At 35.8% G+C, this 22,391-nt stretch overlaps 1 protein-coding gene across 1 annotated transcript in view; it reads left to right on the top strand.

Annotated features, from left to right (window-relative positions):
* TTC29 (tetratricopeptide repeat domain 29) overlaps positions 1-22,163 on the top strand; it is a 103,830-nt gene extending 81,667 nt beyond the window's left edge. The window contains exons 5-6 of the mRNA XM_008586761.1: positions 21,693-21,759; positions 22,051-22,163. Coding sequence (XP_008584983.1) covers positions 21,693-21,759; positions 22,051-22,081 — 98 coding nt within the window. The 3' untranslated portion in view covers positions 22,082-22,163. The remainder of the gene's footprint in view (positions 1-21,692; positions 21,760-22,050) is intronic.
* Positions 22,164-22,391: the final 228 nt, after the last annotated feature.

Below are 22,391 nucleotides of genomic sequence, written 5' to 3'. Positions count from 1 at the left end.
GGGGGGGGGGGGGGGGGGGGGGGGGGGGGGGGGGGAGTATACAAACCTGAATCATAAATTCAAGAATTTTACAATCATAATTTAGAAGAAAGCCGTGCATACAAATAGCCAGAATATAAGGTAGAACATAATATATACTACAGAAGAGAGAAAGTGTTACAGGAGTTCCAGAAGACAGAATGATCACATTCAGTTGGAAGAATAAAGAATGATGTCATTGGCCACATGCACGTCACAGAGGAAACAGCACAGGCAAAGGCCTAAAAGCAGGAAAACCTGAGGTGTGTATGAGGATTAGGGAGTAATACATTCTCAAAATAAATATTGCATTAAACTTCTTAACCTATGAAAACAGATGCTAGACCTACTATGGGTTGATGTAATAAGCATAAACAATATCAGAGAGACTGCAAATCTCCAAAGCCTTATTTAAAACATTAATCTTGAATGTATAGTATTCCAAAGGGTGATACACTCATATACCAAAACACCCCTCATTCAAATAGCAAAACAAATGCTTATTGTGTGTGCCTACTATGTGCAAGGTAAAAAACTGAAAAAGGCCATTTCTTAGATTTTAGCAGATAACACTGAATCTTTCTCCACTAATAAAACCCCATGCTGGGTTAAAATTCTTCATTGTCTAAAATTTCCCTTAATGACTTCTCCCAGTCTCTGGGATTCTTACTGAAGTCTAACCTTAAAATGTGTTTTACGTGTTTTTTCTGTCCTTAGTAAAGGCAGAAAATCATCTCCTATAGTATTCAATGGATATATTATTTTGGTTGAATCCCAAAACATGTTCACTTTTTTCAGTTTTTCTCATAGTCTTCATCCTGTAAGTGAGCAGTTTATAAAATCTTGTTATCTATCCAATGTGATAGGCTTTAAACATCATTGGAAATTCTTTCCCAATAGCCTTTACTAGTTCCACTTCATCTTCTTGGTCTTTAAATATTAAAGCTCAACCTTTTATTTCTTCTCTTTTCTATTTGCATTCACTCACTTCTTATCTTGTTGATTTCATGGCCTTAAATATCATCTCTTCCTTATCGATTCTCAAAATTATATATCCAACCTGGAGCTCTCCCTTGAATTCCAGGCTTGTATACACAGATTCCTACTTCATACAGAGTACTTCAAAAAGTTCATGGAAAGATTTGTATTATGAAAGAACTGAAATAATTTTATGTTTCCATTAACTTTTTGAAGTACGCTCGTATCTCCACTTGAATATCTAATAGATATCTCACACTTAGAATGTCTGAGATTGCACTCTAATCACTCACCTCAAGTGGGGGTCCTCCCCCAGGCTTTTATATCTCAATTAGTGGGTGCTCCATGCCTCCATTTGCACAGATTTGAAACCTGGCTGTCATCCTTAATCTCCTCACAACCCTCATCAGGCCTGTCCACAAATCCTGTCAGTTGTTTCTTGAAAATATATGCAGTGTCATGTAACTTCTCTCTCTCTCTCTATTGCTACCACCCTGGTCCAAGCCACGACCATCCCTTGCCCAGATTATTGTAAGAGCCTCCCATCCAGTCTATTCGCAATGCAGTGGTCAGAGCAACCCTTCTGAAATACAAGTTAGACCATGTCACTCCTCTGCTCAGAACCCTCCAAAGGATTTTCCATCTCCATGAAGTAAAAGCTAATATCTTCACAATGGCCCGTGAGGCCCTGCATGATGTGGCTCTCTCTAGCCACCCTGATAATCATTTCCATGACTCCCCACTTTGCTTATAACCTTCTCCCCACATAGGTCTTCTTTCTGTTCCTGGAACATACTGAACATGCCCCTACCTCAGGACCTTTGGACTTGCTGTTCCTCTCGCCTGTGTTGCTCTTCTCCAAGGCACTCCCGTGGCTTATCTCCTTTAGGTCTTTAATCAAATATCACTTCATCAGACCACTAAAAGTTGCAAACCACTGCCCACATACACCTGTATACAGTCCCTATACTCCTTTCCTCCATAGTGTGTATTATATCTGACGTATCTTATGTTTTACTTATTTACTCTTTAATCATTAGAATTATAAGCTTCATGAGAGCAGGATTTTTTTTTTTTTTGTCTTTTGTCTTTCTCCGTGTCCGGCAACGGATCGCAACCCTCAGTGTTGCCCCCGTACCGGACCGGGGACCGGCAACGGGATCACAACCCTCGGTGTTGCTCCCGCGCCCCGCTCAGCCAGTGAGCGGGAACTGGTCTGTATGTGGGATCCAAACCCTCGAGCAGGAGCGCCGCCGCACTTCCCAAGCGGCGCACTATCCAGTGCACCACCGGGCCAGCCCCAGAGCAGGATTTTTTTTTAATCTATTTTCTTTCACCACTGTTTTATCTCCAAAGCTTAGAACATAGACACATCATGGGCACTCAACAAGTATTTGTTCAATGAATGAGTAATTGAAAGAGAATGATCATATAATCATCTCAATGGATGCTCATGAAACCTTAATAAGATTTATTACCTATGCTAAGAATAATTCTATTAAAGATAATAGTAAAACAAAGATGCCCACTATCGCTGCTAACAAGGAACAAAGATGATATACAGGAGCTGGAAAAGGATGAAGAGAATGTATGCTTATTTACATAAACGTAATTGCTTGATTGAAAAACCCAGGAAATCAAATGAAAACAGTTGTAAACTATAAGAGAATTTAATAAGATGGCTGAGGACAAAATGAATGTGTAAATATTAATATTAGTCTAGCTTCTGCTTGTAAAATACTTGAAAGAGTGTCAATCCCACTCTTACAGCAAAGAAACTTTTCATGAATTCGTAAGAGAACTGAGATCACAGGGCAACCAACCAAAGTATAAGAGCAAAAAAGGGAAAAACCACAACATGCCTTCATAAAAATAAAATATTTTTGCATGACAAAAGACACCACAAATAAGTTTAAAAGATTGAAAAATGAACTTGGAAAAAATTATCTGCAGATGTCACAGAGAATTTATCTCTTTTACATTTAAAGATCTCATAGATAAGCAAAAGACCAGCAATCCAATTTGTAAAAGGAAAAGAACATGGAGAGTTAACTGAAAAGTAACTTTTAATGTGAAAAAACTCTAAACTTTACAAATAATAAGAGAAATGTAAATTTAAAATATAGATGGGCCGGCCCGGTGGCGCACTGCTACAGTGCGCCGCTTGGGAAGTGCGGCAGCGCTCCCGCCGAGGGTTCGGATCCCACATACAGACCGGCCGCTCACTGGCTGAGCGAGGTGCGGGAGCAACACCAAGGGTTGCGATCCCGTTGCCGGTCCCGGTCCGGTCCGGGCGCAACACTGAGGGTTGCGATCCGTTGCTGGTCACGAAAAAAGACAAAAAAATAAATAAATAAATTAATTAATTAAATAAAATAAAATATAGAAAGCAATGTTTCAGTTATCAGATTGGCATAATAAAATATGCTGGTGAGTATGTGATGATACAGGATCTCCCACATATTAACTGGTGAGAGAATAGAGACAACCTCTACAGAGAGCAGTTTATCACATCAATATTTATTATTATTATTATTTTTTCCTTTTTGTCTTTCTTCGTGACCGGCAACGGATCACAACCCTCAGTGTCGCGCCCGTACTGGACCGGGACCGGCAACGGGATCACAACCCTTGGTGTTGTGGACCGGGACCGGCAACGCGATCACAACCCTTGGTGTTGCTCCCGCACCTCGCTCAGCCAGTGAGCGGCCGGTCTGTATGTGGGATCTGAACCCTCGGCGGGAGCGCCGCCACACTTCCCAAGCAGCGCACTGTAGCAGTGCGCCACCGGGCCGGCCCTATCACATCAATATTTAAAATGCACAAAGCTTTGACCCAGTAGTTCCACCTTTATCCAACAGATACACTATCACATTCATTCATTCAACAACTATTTAAGCATCTCTACATGCCAGGCATTGTCCGAGGCACTGGGAATACAGCAGCATCAAAACAAAACGAAGTCCCTTTCCTCTGGAACCTATTCACTAGAGAAGATCTAGACAGCTAAAAAGCAGATATATATGTATATATTTAATATATTTACATGTTATATATATTTACATACATATAACATTGGGTAGTAAAGCGTGCTATTAAAAAAAAAACCAAAACTCCACGTGGACATGGAGTGATGGAATGGGGTGATTCTCTTTTAGATTAGATATATATGTATATATTTAATATATTTACATGTTATATATATTTACATACATATAACATTGGGTAGTAAAGCGTGCTATTAAAAAAAAACCAAAACTCCACGTGGACATGGAGTGATGGAATGGGGTGATTCTCTTTTAGATAGAATGGACAGGGAAGACCTTTCAGAGGAGGTAACATTTCAGTAGAGACCTGGGTAAAGTAAAGGAGTGAGCCATAAGAGTATGTGGGGGTAACAGTCCAGGCTGAAGAATGAGCAAATTCAAAAGCCTTACATATGTGCAAGGATTGATTTACATCATTGTAACAATAAAAGTTGTAAACATTTAAATGTTCAACAGGACATTTAGTGACTGGTTAAATTATAGCACATCCATATGTGGGCTTTTATTCTGCTGTTACCAATGAATGAAGCAACTCCATATGCATAAAAAGAGAATGATCAAGAGACTGAGAAGACAGTTGGGAAGTTCTTACAAAACTAAACATACTCCTACCATACAATCCAGCAACCAGACTAATTGGTATTTCACCAAATGAGTTGAAAACTTACATCTACATAAACACCTGAACACTGATATTTATAACAGCTTTATTTACTTATTTATTCATAATTGCCAGAACTTGGAAGCAACCAAGATGTCCTTCAGTAGCTGAATGATTAAATACACTGTGGTACATCCATACAATGGAATATTATTCAGTGCTAAAAAGAAATGAGTTATCAAGCTATAAACAGACATGGAGAACACCTAAATGCATATTACTAAGTGAAAGAGGCCAGTCTGAAAAGGCTATATATTGTATGATTCCAACTACAGCACATTGTGGAAAAGGCAAAATTATGGTACTGGATGTCAGTAGTGGGGGAGGCTGTGCATGTGTGTGGACAGGGGTATATGGGAAATCTCTGTACTTTCTGCTCGGTTTTGCTGTGAACCTAAAACTGCTCTAGAAAATAATGTTTTAAAAAGAGAGAGGGAGAATGATACTCAATACACAATCTTTCTCAAAAAGTACAAAAATATATATGACATTTATACTAATGTAAAACATCAAATGTATTATATATTTATATGTAAATATATATTCTTTTATCCTTTATATAAATGCATGAAATGTTTCTAAGAGAATATCCAAGAAACAGTAACAGTGGTTGCCTTTAGGGGAGAGGAAGAAAGTAGCTGGGCAGATTCAGGATTTTAATTTTTCACTGTCCACTCTTTAAAAAAAATTGTACCAGGTGCATGTATCATCTATTCCAAAACAAACTTTTAAAGTAAGAAATGTGATATATAGGGAATAATCACATAATTCTTAGGGTCTATTATTTTCTTTACTCTTTCACGAAAGATTTAATAAAGTCCTTCTATAATAAAGTCAATGTTTATGGACTATTCTACGTATTTACTTTCCAAAGTTGAAACCCCTTTACCATGCTTAGTTTATATTTTACAGTTTAGAAAAGTGGCCTCATAGAGTCATTGGTGATATGCCTAAAGTAGTAGATTCTCTTTAACATAGTTCCAAATATGTTGTTTGTATAACATCTTAATGAAAAATACCCCTCAACTCTGAGCAAGATAACAGGTGCCCAAAAGAAAACAGTAATTTTATGACAATATTTGAGCAAGAAAATAAGTCAGGCCGTAAGAGATAACTGAGTAGGAGATGTCAGGGCAGAGACTATGTCAGGGAAATTTTTTAAAAGGTAGTTTAGGTGTATAGATATGAATGACTCCATTCAAGTTGATATGTCATTTTTTTGACTTTCCCAATATTTATTCAGGTGATAAAAGTTACTGACAAAGGACTACTTTTATGGCTAATCTTGTGTAAATGAATTAAGTTGAAGAAAAATTTGGTATCACTATAAAGCCTCTTTTATATATACCTTTGTATCTATCTATCTATCTTTCATCAAGGTGCTGGCCTGCACTATTCTTACCATCTTCTGATCTAAGAAACTGAGAATACAAAACCAAATACGGTATGTAGTAATGCTGATTTGCTCCAACATTGAAGAGCATTTCATCCCACATACTGGGAATTTTAATAGCATCCCATTTCTTTAAAGCATAATTTATACAATGTCTTCCCACATAAAATGTTTGGTTTTAAAATACAGTACTTTTTTTTTTCTCAACCACAGTGCAATGGAAGTAAAGAAGGTAAACTTGAAAGAGGCAGATTATTTGTGTAGTTAGGATAAACGATCTTCCAACTCTAGTATTTCTTCTCTCTTCTCCCCTCTAGGCCCGTACATACTCCAGTTACATTAACTGCAATGGGGAAAGGTGACTTGATACCTCTTAGCTCTTTAAATCAACTGATTGGTGAAAACTAAGACAACTTGTGTAGCTAAAACCTGTTTCATTAAGATGGGGAGGAAAAACAAATAGATATTTCTTTAAAATTAAAGAATTGTTTTAAATTATTTTAGGAAGTTAAACATAAAGATCTTATTTATTCACTATTTAGAAACTGTGACCAAAAGTTTAGACTTTCCCTACTTTACTTGTAAGATGAACAAATAATACATTCAAGTGGAAAACTAGTTCTTAAAAACTATTTATTATGTACGCTTCGTCTTTGTTGTCTTTTATGCTCTCATCTAAACTTTTAAGAATATTCATTCATTCTGTCTGTCTTTCAATAGAAATTTACTGGTTATCTGCCAAGTGCCAAGCAATGTTTCATTTCGTCACATGTTTAAAAGGAAACCATAAGCTGCAAACTGTTCATTCAAAAACATCTAGTATGGACTGCCTCTAAGATATCATGCAAAGTACTGCAGATCCAGAGACAAATATATTGCTTTTCAGAAGAGAAAAGGCTGTAATCTGAAGAGTACAAAGAAAACCACAAAGAGGTTTTGTTTTGTTTTTTTTTTTTTGTCTATTGTCTTTTTCCGTGTCCGGCAACGGATCGCGGACCGGGGACCGGCAACGGGATTGCAACCCTCGGTGTTGCTCCCGCGCCTCGCTCAGCCAGTGAGCGGGAACCAGTCTGTATGTGGGATCCAAACCCTCCGGCGGGAGCGCTGCCGTGCTTCCCAAGTGGTGCACTATCCAGTGCGCCACCGGGCCGGCCCTAGCCTTTTAGTTTTAAATTGTGCTAATTGTGTTTGACCAGGTTTTTAAAAATGACTTCTACTTATCTATCAGTTAAAATACATACACAGTTGCATATTATGCACATGTTGAGTGTTGAGAAGACATCTTCTAACACAGAGATAGATTCTCTGCTTCTCAAACTTTTGACCCACTTATCATGCTATAAAAGAATCTAAGTCCTACCACAAAAAAAATCCAGCAGGATATTTTTCCTGAGACAAGCATTTAAATGCATTTATATGTATTCTTTTGAAGCCAGTATTCATTTGAAATCCTGTGCCCACTACTAAATTGTTTTAAGAAATTATACATAAAAATCTTATTTCTTCTCTGAAAACCAAGCATTAGTAATCTAGAAAGTTATGCCCTGATTACAGATTGATCTCCCCACCACCCCACTCAGCCATTTACTCTTAAATCCATTTAATTTGAACACTGCTACAAACTGTACCCCAGCACCAATCCCACAAGTGAGTGTATTTCATTCAGTGGGCCTTCAATGAGTATCCGTCAAATGAATGACGAATACAGATTACCATTTGTGAGTGACACTGTATATTCAACATAAACTAGATCCACTACTGGAAAGGCAATTTAGAACTTGTGTCATTCTAACAGTTATTAATAAGAACTAATAATAATTATTATTATAATAACGATAACGAATTATTTCATTCATTATTACACAAGTGAGATAAAAAATATGTTTAGTTAAAAGAGTATCTGCTGAATAATTGATTTGCTACTTGGGTTCTACAAAACACATGTCATAATGGCCCAGAGCCAGTCTAAGTGGCATTTCAAGAGTCTTTGTGTGTGATTTTTATTTCTCATTGTCCTCACCTTCTCTGAAAAGAATGGCCGATAGCTTTTCCTTGTGTTATCTTGGTTTTTGAGTGTTGCTTTATCAATTTTTTATGACTACCTTACACTGGTTAAGTGTAATTTTTGCTTTATGTAACATAAAAAAAAACTGTGATATGGTGCCCCATGAATTAATAAGAGTGGCTGGGAAAAAAAATGAATGTTCATGTTAGATACCTTGGATAGGTAGGCCTTCTGGGGATTTTTCTTTAATGCAACAAAAGTGTACCATTTCTGTTTTCAGAAGTAGTTTCTTTCAGGTTTATACTGAGCTCATCTAAAGTCATATAACATAAATAAGGGCTTAGTTTGTACATTAGTATTTTACATCTTTTAGTCTTACTAAATCCTGTTTTGATCAATCTGATATTTAACAGATCTGTATTGATTTCTTCTACACTTGTTTATCATACTTCTTTCGATATATCTAGGATTAAAAGACAAATTAACAAGTGTAATCAATTTTCTTAGTGATAAAGAACAGTCCTCTAGAACCCTTAGATGCATTCATCTAGGGATAAAAAACTCAAGTGAAGATGTTGTCATAAATGGATCAATTTATTCAATCACTGGGCATAAAAACATTAGCCCTGGGAAAGTGTTTTCCTCAAAGAGCTTTAGCTACCGAGTTTCACTTGTGAGACACCAAATGATTTGCATTTTTAGAGAAATTTCATGTCTGCAGTGAGCTCCAATGAAAACATGAATAAATTGCTTTCTTTTTCTCTTTTTCTGACTTTATGAAGCTGAATCCATCAGGGGTTGATTCAAAGTATAATGAAATAAAGGCTACAACTTACATGGTAGAAGCCCTGGATTAGGTTTCTCACTAGTCCAAGCTCCGTTGTCATGGCCTACACGTCAGATTAGTAGTTTTCAAGGAGATCCCTGGGGTGTGTGGCTATTTTTTTTAACTGCTGCATTAGAAATAGTCTCTACGAGACAAGGAATTAAATAAACAAACAATGATTAATAACTAAATAGGCTTGCTGTGGCAGTTCTTGCCACAAAGTCAAATAAATCAGCCTCTCCAAGCCTAACCAATGCACTTGACTAAGAGGCTTTCTTGTTATCCACCTTCCCACTTCTAAATTCATTGAATAAATAAGGAGCACAGAAGCTATGAGCATGGGCTTAAGATACAAATTGACCTGGGTTTGGAGCTCCAATGAGCCAGTTATCAGCTGCCTGATATTGAGCAAGTTAATCTCTCCAACCTTTGGTTTCCTTGTCCATACAACAGGAATAATAATACCTAGAACATAAGATCACTGAGAGATTCAACATTATTTTTCATAGAAATAGAAAAAACAATTCTAAAATTCACATGGAACCAGAAACACATCAAATATCCAAGGCAATCATGAGCAGAAAGAACAAAGCTGGAGGCATCATACTACCTGATTTCAAACTACACTACAAAGTGATACTAATTAAAACAGCATGGTACTAGGATAAAAATAGACTTGGCAACCACTGGGATGGAATAGAGAGCCCAGGAATGAACCCACATATGTATGGTCAATTTATTTTCCACAAAGTTGCCAAGAATACACATTGAGAAGAGTACAGTCTCTTCAACAAAAGTCAGAGAGACTGAACATCCATATGCAAAGAATAAGATTGGACTCATCTCATCTCACATACAAAAATCAATCCAAAATGGATTGAAGATTTAAACATATGACTTAAAACTGTAAAACTACTAGAAGAAAACATAGGTGAAAAACTACACAACATTGGTCTGGTCAGTGATTTTTAGATTTGACCCCACTGGCACAGGCAACAAACACAAAAATAGACAAGTGGGATTAAATCAAAATAAAAGGCTTCTGCACAACAAAGGAAACAATTAACAGAGTGAAGAGATAACTACTGATTGGGAAAAAATATTTGCAAGCCTTACGTCTGATAAAGGGTTAATATCCAAAATATGTAAGAAACTCAAACAACTCTACAGAAAAAAAAAAATAATTTGATTTAAAAATGGGCAAGGGACTTGAATACACATTTTTCAAAATAAATCAAACAAATGGCCAACAGATATATGAAAACAGGCTCAACATCACTAGTAATTAGGGAAATGCAAACTAAAACCACAATGAGATGTCACCTCACATCTGTTAATGGCTGTTATCAAAAGATAACAAGTGTTGGTGAGGATGTGGAGAAAAGGCAGCACTTGAACACTGTTAGTAGCAATGTAAATTAGTAGAGCCATTATGGAAATCTGTATGGAGTTTCCTCAAAAAAACTAAAAATCTAAAAATAGAATTGTCAGACAATCCAGAAATCCCACTTCTGGATATTTACCCAAAAGATTTGAAATCAGTATGTCGAGGTATCTGCACTACCATGTTCATTGCAACACTATTCACTGTAGCCAAGATATGGAATCAACCTAAGTGTCCATCAACAGATGAATGGATAAAGAAAATTTGGTATATATACAGAATAGAATACTATTTAGCCTTAAGAAAGAAATAAATTTTGTCATTTGTGACAACATGTATGGAATTGGAGAACATTATCCTAAGTGAAATAAGCCAGGCACAAATAACTACAGAAGGAACGGCCATACAATCCAGCAATCCTGCTGCTGGGTGTATACCCAAAGGAATGGAAATCATCATGTTGAAGGGATACCTGCACTCCCATGTTCATCACAGCTCTATTTACAATAGCTAAGAGTTGGAACCAACAAAAATGTTCATTGACAGATGACTGGATAAGGAAAATGTGGTATATATACACAATGCAATACTACTCTGCCATAAAAAGGAATGAAATTCTGCCATTTGCAGCAACATGGATGAACTTAGAGAAAATTATGTTAAGTGAAATAAGCTGGGCACAGAAAGACAAATATCACATATTCTCACTTAAATGTGGAATCAAAACCCATCAAACTCAAAGAAGCAGAGAGTAGAACAGTGGTTAACAAAACCTGGGAAGGGAGATTGGGGGAAAGGGGAGATGATGGTCAAAGGGTACAAAGCCTCAGTTGGGAAGAATAATTTGCACAGAGTGGTGAATACAGTAAATAATAACGCTTGCATGTTTCAAAATCTCTGAGAATAAATTTCAAATGTTCTCACCACAAAAAATGATAAGTATTTGAAGTGATGGACATATTAATTAGCTTGATTTAATTATTTCACATTGTAGTCATAATCATATAACTTTGTACCCCATAAAAATATACAACCATAATTTGTCAATTTACAATTTGAAAATAAAAATTATAAATGAATAAAGTGCTAACCACATTCACTGGTACAAAATATGTTCTCAATCCATGAAAACAAGTTTTGTTTTTACTTAAGATCTGAATGTTGCAGCTGAATGAAAAACAAGCAGTTATTACTATTGCTTTTACTGAGCATACTATTTTGCTCCTACATTAAATAAAGCGTGAACAAGTGTAAGGTTATACAAAACAGTGATTCTCAAACTTCAATGAGCAAAAGACTCACCTTGGGATCCGTTAAAATGCAGAATCTGATTTACTCGATGTGGAGTGGGGCCTGAAATTCTGCATTTCTAACAGGGTAATATTGATGCTGCTAGTTTGGAGAGAACACTTTGAACAGCAAACATACAGATCTCTTGGAAAATGGAGATTTATTTCAAATTCTTATTTCTCATTGTCATTGTTTTAAATAGACCCATTTATTCTTATGAGAATTTAAAAGGAATAATATGAGTATTAAAAAGGAAGAGTACCTCACTTGGGCTCTATAAGGTTTTGATTTTTGGTTTTGGTGGGGAAATTGTTTTGGTTTTTCAAGGAAGTTATATTTCTAGAAACTACTTCGCTGCTGATAAGATACATATTTACTCATCATTATATTTGGACTGGTCATTACATGTCCACAACATCTTCTCTTTGGAAAATCTCAGCATACATTAGAAAATTTTAATATTTGCAAAAACATTAATTTTTACATCTCTAGATTATTCATTAAAAATATCATCTCCTAGGTGTTAGATGTGCTTATGGCATAGATTGTGGATGATTTCACAGATATATACTTATCTCCAAATTCATCAGTTTATATAAATTAAATATATACAGCTTTTAGTATGTCAGTTGTGCCTCAATAAAGTGGTTTTTAAAAAATCATCTTCTATATTATCCTGTGTTCTAAAGTAGACTGTTCATGAAAGAACAGGAACGTAGAGGCTGTGTAATATCCAAACTCTGTTATTTTTATAAATGAACCAGGAAAAAAAATCAAATATAACAGCATTTAACTTCTTACTACATATATTACACTTCATATAATTTATTTGGTAAAGGAAAATTAATCTTTGGGAGTGAATAATGAAGTAGTTATTGCTTTTTCATTAACTTATCCTCAAGCCTCAGTTCCAGGAAATATATGGGAAGGATAAGTTTTCAAATTAATTGTTTAAATTAGAGACAGACTTTCTCATTTTCAGATTTGAGGAATCTTGATTTTCAAATCTTGTTTACTTTTCTCTTTATAACCAGGATAGTTAAAATAAAAAGTGTAAACTAAAATGTAAAAATAAAAGTAATGATAAGCATACATCTTTAATTTAATTAATCTTTAACTATCACAGTCCACCTCCAAGTGACAGAACATTTAACACATGGTATAAGAATCTTACAATAATGTACTTCCATTTCTCCCTTTCCCACCTTTGCACATAGTTGTCATATGTTTTATTTTACAACTCATCAATATTGTTATTATTTTTGTTTAAGCAGTAAAATATCATTTAAAGAAATATAATAATTTTTAAAAACCTTTTATATTTACCCATGTACTTACCAATTCTAATGCTCTGCATTCCTTTGCATGGGTCCAGATTTCCACCTGGTATCATTTTCCTTCTGCCTAAGGTTTTTATCATTTCTTACAGTGTGGGTCTGTTGCTTATGAATTGCTTTAGGTTTTGTCTGTCTGAAAAGTCCTTATTTTTGCCTTCATTTCCTTTTTCTTTTTTTTTTTTTTTTTTTTTTTTTTTTTGTTGTCTTTTTCGTGACTGGTAAGGGGATTGCAACCCTTGGCTTGGTGTCGTCTGCACCACGCTCAGCCAGTGAGCACACCGGCCATCCCTATATAGGATCCGAACCCGTGGCGGGAGCGCCACTGCGCTCCCAAGTCCACACTCTCCCGAGTGCGCCACGGGGCCGGCCCTTGCCTTCATTTTTGAAAGATATTTTCATTGGGTATAGAATTCTAGCTTTGAAAGGTTTTTTTTGTTTGTTTTTCTTTTTCTTTAGTACTTTAAGTTTCTTAAGCTTGGAGTTTGTTGAGCTTCTTGGATCTGTAGGTTTATGACATTCATCAATTTTGGAAAATTTTCAACCAGCATTTCTTAAAATATTTTTTGATTCTCCCTCCATCATCTAGAACTCCAAAAACATGTATATTAGGCTGCTTGTAGCTGTTGTACAGCTCACTGATAATCTCTTTGTTTTTAACTCTTTCTACATTTTATTTTTTGTAGATTTTACTACTCTATTTTCAAGTTCACTAACGTTTTCTTTTATCTTACATTCTGTGTCTCTACTTAACTTTCTCAATATTTTAAAATATAGTTATAGTGACTGCTTTAATGTCTTTGTTCCTAATTCTAACAACTGTGTCAGTTCTGGGTCAATTTTAATTAATTTATTTTTCTCTTCTTTATGCTTTTTTTGCATGTTTTGTAATTTTTTGGATTAGATTCCAGACATTGTGGAATTTTACCTTCTTTTTATTTTGGTGCTGGATAGTTTTATATTTTCATAAATATGTTGAGATTTGTTTTTTAAGATCCAGTAAAGTTACCTGAAAACAGTTTCATCCTTTCAGGTCATTTTTATAAGATCTGTTAGTCAGAGTCAGAGGCAAGTTTAGTCTAAGGATATTCCTCATATCTACAGCAAGACCCTTCTGAGTACTCTACCCAATGCCCTGTGAATTATGAAGTTTTCTAATCTGGCTGGTGATAACAGGTTGTATTCCCAGTCTTCTGTGGACACCATCTACTGTCAGTTCATGTCTTTTGGGGGTTTTCTTCTCCTGGCCTTGGGTAGTTTCCTCACATACAAACTCTGATCTATACTTGGCTGAATACTCAAGGTTGACCTCCACAGATCTCCATAATTCTCATTCTGAATAGTTCCCTCCTCTCTGGCACAAGGGTCTCTGTTAGTTTAGGCTGCTATATTACTCGTGCAAATTACCATAGACTAGGTGGCTCAAACAACAAACATTTATTTCTCATAATTCTGGAGGCCAGGAAGTCTGAGACAACGGTGCTAGCATGGTTGGGTTCTGGTGAGGGCCCTTTTCCTGGCTTGTAGTGGACTCCTTTTGGCTGTATCCTCACATGGCAGAGAGAGATCATCTTTCTCATATCTCTTCTTTTAAGGACACTAATCCCACTCCTGAGATCTCCACCCTCGTGACCTAATTAATTCCCAAAAACCCTGCCTGTAAATCCCATCACATTGGGGATTAGGCTTCAATACATAAATTTGGGGGTGAAGGGGGACACAAATATTCAGTTCATAGCAGCACTAGTTACAAACTCTAGCTGCCTTGGTCTCCCCAAACCTTCAGCTGCATTTCCCCAGCACAGGAAGTCTGCTGGACTCCTCCTGGGCTCCCACTCCGAGCCATGGCTGAAAAACTACTGAAGGAAGGAAGCTGGGGCAATTGTAGGGTTCATATTGTTTCCTGTCTCTCAGGGATCACTGACTTTTGTTTTTTAATGTCCAGTGTCTTCAAAGTTATTGATTTTGTATATTTTGTTCGGGGTAGGGAGGTAGTTTCAGGAAAGAAGGTAATCTGCTTTCCATTATTCTATCTTGGCTAGAAAAAAAAATACAGGATTTGTAATGTAGCAACAATAGTAGAAATAAAAATAACTATATGAAGACATCAACACTATGTTTATCTTGAGAAGGTATTTAGTGTCTGGACAGATTAATAGATCTGAATCAGATACTTTCATTAAGAGTTAAGACACCCAGAAGAAGAAATTCAGTAAAATTCTTTGTCAATATGGTATCTTTGATGCTTCTTCCAATTCTAGTTCTGTTCCATCTATTTAAGATAACAGTGCTTAAGGGAAAAAAGAACCTACAATCTTGAGTTAGAATATACTTCTGATCCTCACGTAAATTTTAGTAGTCTTCAAATATTAACAAAAGTGCTTGGAAAGAAAGTTGCTATATTCCAGAATCTGTAATATGAAAGAACATATGTCAGTTTCTGACACTTAAGAGAGTCTGCCCAAACCTGAAAAATGTCTCCTGCCTGAAAAGTTTATATCTTAATTATTATACTCATCAGATATAGAATTGCCACATCATGGTTTCTACTTCAAAACACAGATAGTACAGATTAACTTTTTGTTTGTTAACAATAAAAATAGAAAAATATTACGAAGAAAACGCGTATCTTTTGATAGAGTGAGATTAACTCTATAATCTCAGGTTCTGGTGCCTAAAATTTTTATAAAACTGTAATATAAGTACCATGAATAACAAACAAGTATTCCAAAAAAAAAAAAAAAAAAAAGAAAAAAAAAAAAAAAAAAATCAAAAAAAAAAAAAAAAAATCAAAAAAAAAAAAAAAAAATCAAAAAAAAAAAAAAAAAATCAAAAAAAAAAAAAAAAAATCAAAAAAAAAAAAAAAAAATCAAAAAAAAAAAAAAAAAATCAAAAAAAAAAAAAAAAAAGGATGAGGAGGAGGAGGGGGCGGGGGAAGAAGAGAAAAAAGAAAAGGGAAGGTAAAACGAAGCATTCAATCATATGCCAACATCAAATATGTTGACCCTTATACTGCACTTCACGTGACAATTTTTGCTGAAAGATAACATTTGCATTTGTGATTATTATATGCGATTTGCCAAACACACACAACACACACAACACAAGATCAACTCTCCCACCTTCTTTGCTCTGTGTCCCAGGAGACTGGCTTCAAACTGCATCACACAGTCTCACTTGCCTTCTGGCTCCCTGGTTTGTATTTAGCCAAGAGGAGTCACCAGCAGATAAGAAGTTAGGAAGGTGGAGAGGTTAGGATATTATTCCTCTGTCCCTCGCTTCAGCTCAGTTCTGACAACTGTGACACTCTGCAACTGCTGCTTCTAGATTCTGCTGGGTGATCCCTTTTCTAAATCCCCATCTTCCACTCAGGGTTCAACAGCACCATCATCTCCCCCTTACCCTGCAGCCCCAGGGATGATAATGGCCTGGCATCCCTCTATTGCTACTCCCTGGGTGACTTAACGCCCCTTATTAGTTTCTTAGCCCTGCCCTCACTTCTTAATAGTCTCTTCATTAAAGTCTCTTTGATATCCCAGTTGAATGTGCCATCTGTTTCCTCCTGACTGACACCCACTCCTCTATTGTGAGTATCAAGTGGGGTGGCTAAAGGAAAGCAAGAACAAGAAATATTAGGAAACTTCCACTTGCTGAAAAGTCCCCTTGATTAGAGAACAGTGCTAATGAGGCCAAAATCAGTGTCTGGCTGTGTTCCAGGATCACAGCCTGTATCCCTGACCAGCCGTTTTACACACCATTGGTTACGGGGAAGACCATGCCAAAGAGTATACACGAGGCTATGCCAATTCATCACCATTTCTGGGAACATAATTCAAGGACTAGCTGTTCAATTGAGATAGCTGCAAAATCATCTTTGTTCCTAAAGGGCAGCTTTTGTAATGTGAGTTTAGTGAAAAGTTTATATATGTTATTTTAAATAATAAAGGCATACTTGTCAATATCTTTTTCAAAGAAAAAACTTCATTTGTTTCTTACTTGTGGCTAATTCATAAAAAAAATACATTAAAAGCCAAGCTTATCTAAATATGCTTTTATTGGTAATGGCATTCAGTGTTTATAAAAATCCAATATTTAACTCGTTAATATTCAACTGTTGTGATTACATAAATGAAATTATGCAGCCATTGTCTAAAGAATGAACAGTTAAATATTTTTATATTTATTTATTTATTGGGAGTGATTTTCTGATTATTAAGTATAAATCTCAAATTTCCAGTTTATATGCATATTTCCTCAAAGCAAAACTCTGCTCTCTTCAGTACAGTGGCCTTGCAAAACCATATTGTAATTAGGCCACTGTAGATGTACTGTTATATTAATATTGATATACTGGTTTACTTCAAAGGTGTTAGTTTTTTATATGATTTAAGTACATGGTGGAGAAGGGAGAGACTTCTGTTCCTTTTACTTTACTGTCAGACTCTTTACTGCCAATGAGCAAGTAGTACTATTTCTACGAAAACAAAATCTATGACTTGAAGTAAAATGTGCTGAAAAACAAAAGCAAAATATCATCTCATCATTAATAATGGCATAATGCTAAGATCACCCATAAGATATGAGATTTTTTTATACAGTGTTTATTCTTAATTAGTTTTATAAAACATAATCTGGGTTTTATTTTTTAACAAAAGCATTTGAGTCATTTTGATAAGGTCAGCAGAAAGCACAGTCTTTTAACATTAGGTGATCAACTTTTTGACAATGGCAGGACCAGCATAGCTAATGGAATAATAGCCTGCAGGGTCCAGCTAAATATGATATACGAATGTAATCAACCTCTGTGATGACTATTCAAAAGTAATCCCTTTAGTTTTGAACTGCGACATATATTTCAACAAGGCAAAAACCATATGAAGAAATTCTCTGCAGACCACACTGATACAATACAGCCTTCATATCCTGCTCTATGTGTTTGCTGCTTGCAGTGAGTTTTAAATTTAAGGTAATGACTACTGTATATTCATGTGAGCATACAACAATACTTTTGATTTGTTGTGGAAAGGTTGAATCCATTACCAGGGGTCTAGTCTATAAACTCTGATGCAACCTTTATGTATGAATTATTATTTACCCTTTTCCAGCGTAAGGCCACTAAAAATGTTTTGCATGCCAAAATTATAAAAATTCATTTACCTTTCCAGTCACCAAACTACCAGATAATGTCTCCTCCACTTCAATTTATATTCCTTTACAGATAACATTCTTAAAATCTCATTTATATATAATACTGTGTTATATGAAAATTGTATGCTGTTGTTTTCAAATAAAGGGATGAAATGGTGGCTCTATTGCAATTCAGCACTTGCTGGCTTATTCTATTACTTTAGTATAGTACAGGCTAAGTGGTGGTATAAAGGAGATTCTTTTGTTGCCCACTTGAGAGAATCTACCATGTGAGAGTCTTTACTATTAGCAACTAAGAAGTGCCAATTTCTACAGAAATAGTAGACAGCATGAGCAAATACCACACTTCAACTTTTTATCAGTTCTGGCCTCTATTGTTGAAGAGGTATTGGTCTCAGTCTTCCAGCTTTCTTTAAGTCTGACAAATCAAACATCTCCCTTAATCCTGAAGTGAGCAGGCTACATTCATGAGACAGCCTCACAGGCATGGAAGGGGGGATGGCCTTCCAGCTGGTCGCTCTACCATTCCCTAGGGCAGGGTTTCTCAAACTTGTACTGTTGCAGTGGGCTGGACAGTTTTTTGTTGGGGATGGGGTGTGGAATGACTGTCATGTTCACTGTTGGATGTTCAGAAGCATGCCTGACTTCTACCTTTTAAATGCCAGTAGCACTTTCCCCTCCCAGTTGTAACAACTAAAGATGTCTCCAGACATTTCCAAATACCTTGGAGGGCAAAATCACCCCCAGTTGAGAACCACTTCTTGAGGGTTTTGTCATTGTCTCCATGGTAGAATCTGAAAGACAGGGTAATTGCTCCACGTTTAAGACGGAAGAAAAGGGAAAGTTCAAGGAGGAGTGAATGCCCCATGTCTAACACTCAGACCCAGAATCAGTATATATCACCTGTCCGCTGTCTGTTCATTGGTGAGAATTTAGTCACATGGTTTCACCTAAATAGATATAGGCCAATGAGGAAGATTTAGTAGAGAGTAAAAAAAAAACTGATGAGTGGGAGGCTGAAGGAATTACTAAAGCTATGTCTTGTGTAGGGAAGCAGGGATGAGATCTAGTGAAAACGTAGGGGGGTTGGCCTTAGCTCATTGATAGTAACAAGACGGAAGACAAAGTGTATAGCACAGAAGCAGGTAGGTGAGTAACTCTTGCCACAGAGCTCGTGGAAGTTTTTTCCTACTGTCTTTTATTTATTCTGTGAAACTGGAAAATAAATCATCAGATGAGAATGAAGATGCAGATGGAAGGCTAGAGATTTGAGAAAATAGAAGAGAATTAAATAGTCATCTAGGAGAATGGAAGAATGAAGGGAATAAGAGTGTTTAATAGGGTGACCTGAAAGCATTAAAGGCCCACCTAATATTTGTGGCCATGAAATTAAAGTGAGGCCTCTCAGCCCAGTTGAATATGTTCTCTGGACATATTGAGCTATACAGCACAAGAAAGGAACAAACATGGAGTCGGACTTAACTAGGGTTAGAGTTTTGTTGAGTGAGCATGACCAACTGAGAAAATGGTCAGGAAGTCAAGGTTATGTGCAAGGGAATGGGGGACCGTGGAGTTTAACTTGCATGATAAAGGGAGAGAAGACATAAAAATGAGGAGGAACAATGAAAAGATGGTAGGACTGCAGGTCCCAGTGGGGTGGAAGGAATGCTGGGGTGCGGTGCTAGAGGGAGTGATCTGAAAATATAAAAGGCAGCAGTCAAGTAGCTGAATGCAGGACACTGAAATTGAGGGAACTTGTGGTTACTGTTAAAGACAAGATCTAATTGTGACCAGAGGAATTAATGGCTGAGGTAGGTTGAAATACAAGATCTGAGAGAACAAGGAGCTTGAGGAACTGAGAGCTAGAGTAGGACAGTCTTCCACACGCACATGGAAATTGCTAAACGAAGAAAGCCAGTGATGAAGCCAACTGAGAATGATTTCAGCTGCAGAGAGATCACAACAATAGTGATGAGTGGTCGATTGTACGATCTGATGACATGAGTTTTAGGAAGAGAAAGAGGGAGGGCAAAAGTACTGAAAGAACAGGAGCGTGGAAGGAGGACACTGCCCGTCTCCAGGTACAGTAGTAACAAGACTGAGAAAAACAAGCAGAAAGGGCTTCTGCACTGGTAGTATCCTCAGAGGACAGCCAGATATCTGTTAAAGCAAGAAAGTAAATTTAAGAAAATACAGCGAGCCTTATGAAAAATAGAATACAGGAAATAAGGGGGGACATGACTGGGTGGTCTGTAATAAGCAAGGATAAAGAGCATCTTAGTAGATTAGCCCAGTGGATTCAAGTCAAAAGTGAAAGGGCAGATAGGAAAGTTAAGTAGCAAATTAACATGTCTATTTTATATATATATATATAATTTATATATATATATATAAATGTATATATAAATTCTATATTGCATATATTTATATACAATATGTATATAAATATATACAATAAATATTTGTATGTATAAATATATACAATATAAAATTTATATATACATAAAAAAAATTATATTTATATATAAATTATTCATATAAGTTTATATAATATATATATAATTTTATACATACATGAATTTTATATATATAAAATTTATATATAATTATGTATTTTTATAATATACTTATAAAATTTTATTTACACATTAATTATATAATTATATATAATTTATATATAAATGAAATTTATATATGTATTAAATATTATATATAATTAAATTTATATATGATATTTAGAAAGCAATATAAAGTACCCAAATAATGAAGCCAAATATGAGAAATTTATATATATATAATTATGTATAAATATTAAATTTATATAAATATTTATAAATTTATATATAATTATATATATAAATTTCTCATATTTGACTTCATTATTTGGATACTTTATATTGCTCTCTAAATTAATTTTCCTTCTGAATATTGTTTTAACAAGTCATCTTATCCCCAAAAGATAGCCTTTCCAGTTCCCGTTTTATTATATCACAAGAATTCTGTGGTTTAAGAATTCAGGCAGGGCTTGGCTGGCCACCAACTGAGGTCACTAAGTGGTACTCAGCAGACCCATGGGCTGGTTTGAAGGGTCAAAGACAGCTTCGCTCACAGACTAGAGCCTTGGCAGGAATGGCTGGAAGCTGGGCTCAGCTGGAACTGTCTACTAGAGCATCTCTATGTGGCCTTTCCAGTGTGGCGGGCCCAGGGTGTTAGGACCTGTCATGTGGTGACTTGCTTCCATAGACACAAGCATCCTAAGACAACCAGGTGGAGGCTGCATAGTCTTCTCTGACTTGGTCTCAGAAGTCATGTGGTCACTTGCTTCACATTTTGTTGGCTACAAAAGAGCCTGAAGACTAGACCAGTTTCAAGAAGAGGAGAGTTAGATTCTGCTTCTTGATGGGGGGTTGACAAGGTGATAGTGTAGAGGAACATGTGGAGTGGCAGATATGGTTGTGGCCATCTCTGGACAATGTAATCTGCCCATGTTATAACCTTATCATATAGGGATAGATATCCCTGGAAAGGGATTCTCAGGTTCAAGCTCAAAATAACTCTGAACTGTATTCGTGATAAACCACTAAATGCATGTGTCTTTTTTTCTTTAGGGGAGTCTGGAAGATCTGCAATGGAAAATTTATCTCAAAACTCAGAATATTTACATGAACTCCATCGGTATGCTAAATCAAGTAAAAAGTTTCTTTTAACTACCCACTTTATGCAAGATACTCATTCTCCAAACACAAAAAGAGTAGTTTCATCCAGCACTTGATAAGTTAGCTCTGAAACACTGCTTTAAAAAACAAACAGAAAACCAGATTTACTTTTAAATGCTGTATAAAATTAAATATTTTTAATCTTTAAGCTGTGTCTGAAAATTAAAGAAAGCAAAATGTCTTTCAAAGTAAGTGCATCTCACTTTCTAGCCCAATAGAAAAGTTAACTTTATAATTTATTTTATTTCAGATTTCCAGATAATCAAAAAAATGATAATTAAGCAGCTTTTGGCTCAACATCAAAGCAAGAAGAAATTTACCGTGTCACCTCAGAGATTGATACCTGTAATCGGAGCATGTTACAAATAATATAGAGTTATAATAAAACTTACTATGACTATGTTCTCACTGAATTTTTTATTACAGTGTACTACTACAAATTTAGTCTAAAACATCAAAATCCATAAAAATAAAATAATCCCAAATGCTTAGAAATATCAACAATTATCCATAAAATGAACTGTAAAATTTTTCCTCATATCACTACTCTACAAGAAAAAGTGATATCATAGAATCAGTATTTGATTGTTT

This window comes from Galeopterus variegatus, unplaced genomic scaffold (assembly GCF_000696425.1).
Source record: "Galeopterus variegatus unplaced genomic scaffold, G_variegatus-3.0.2 Scaffold4104, whole genome shotgun sequence".
In the NCBI taxonomy this organism is placed as follows: Eukaryota; Metazoa; Chordata; class Mammalia; order Dermoptera; family Cynocephalidae; genus Galeopterus; species Galeopterus variegatus.
The sequence above is the reverse complement of the archived record's forward strand: the minus strand, read 5'-3'. Positions and strand labels throughout refer to the sequence as shown.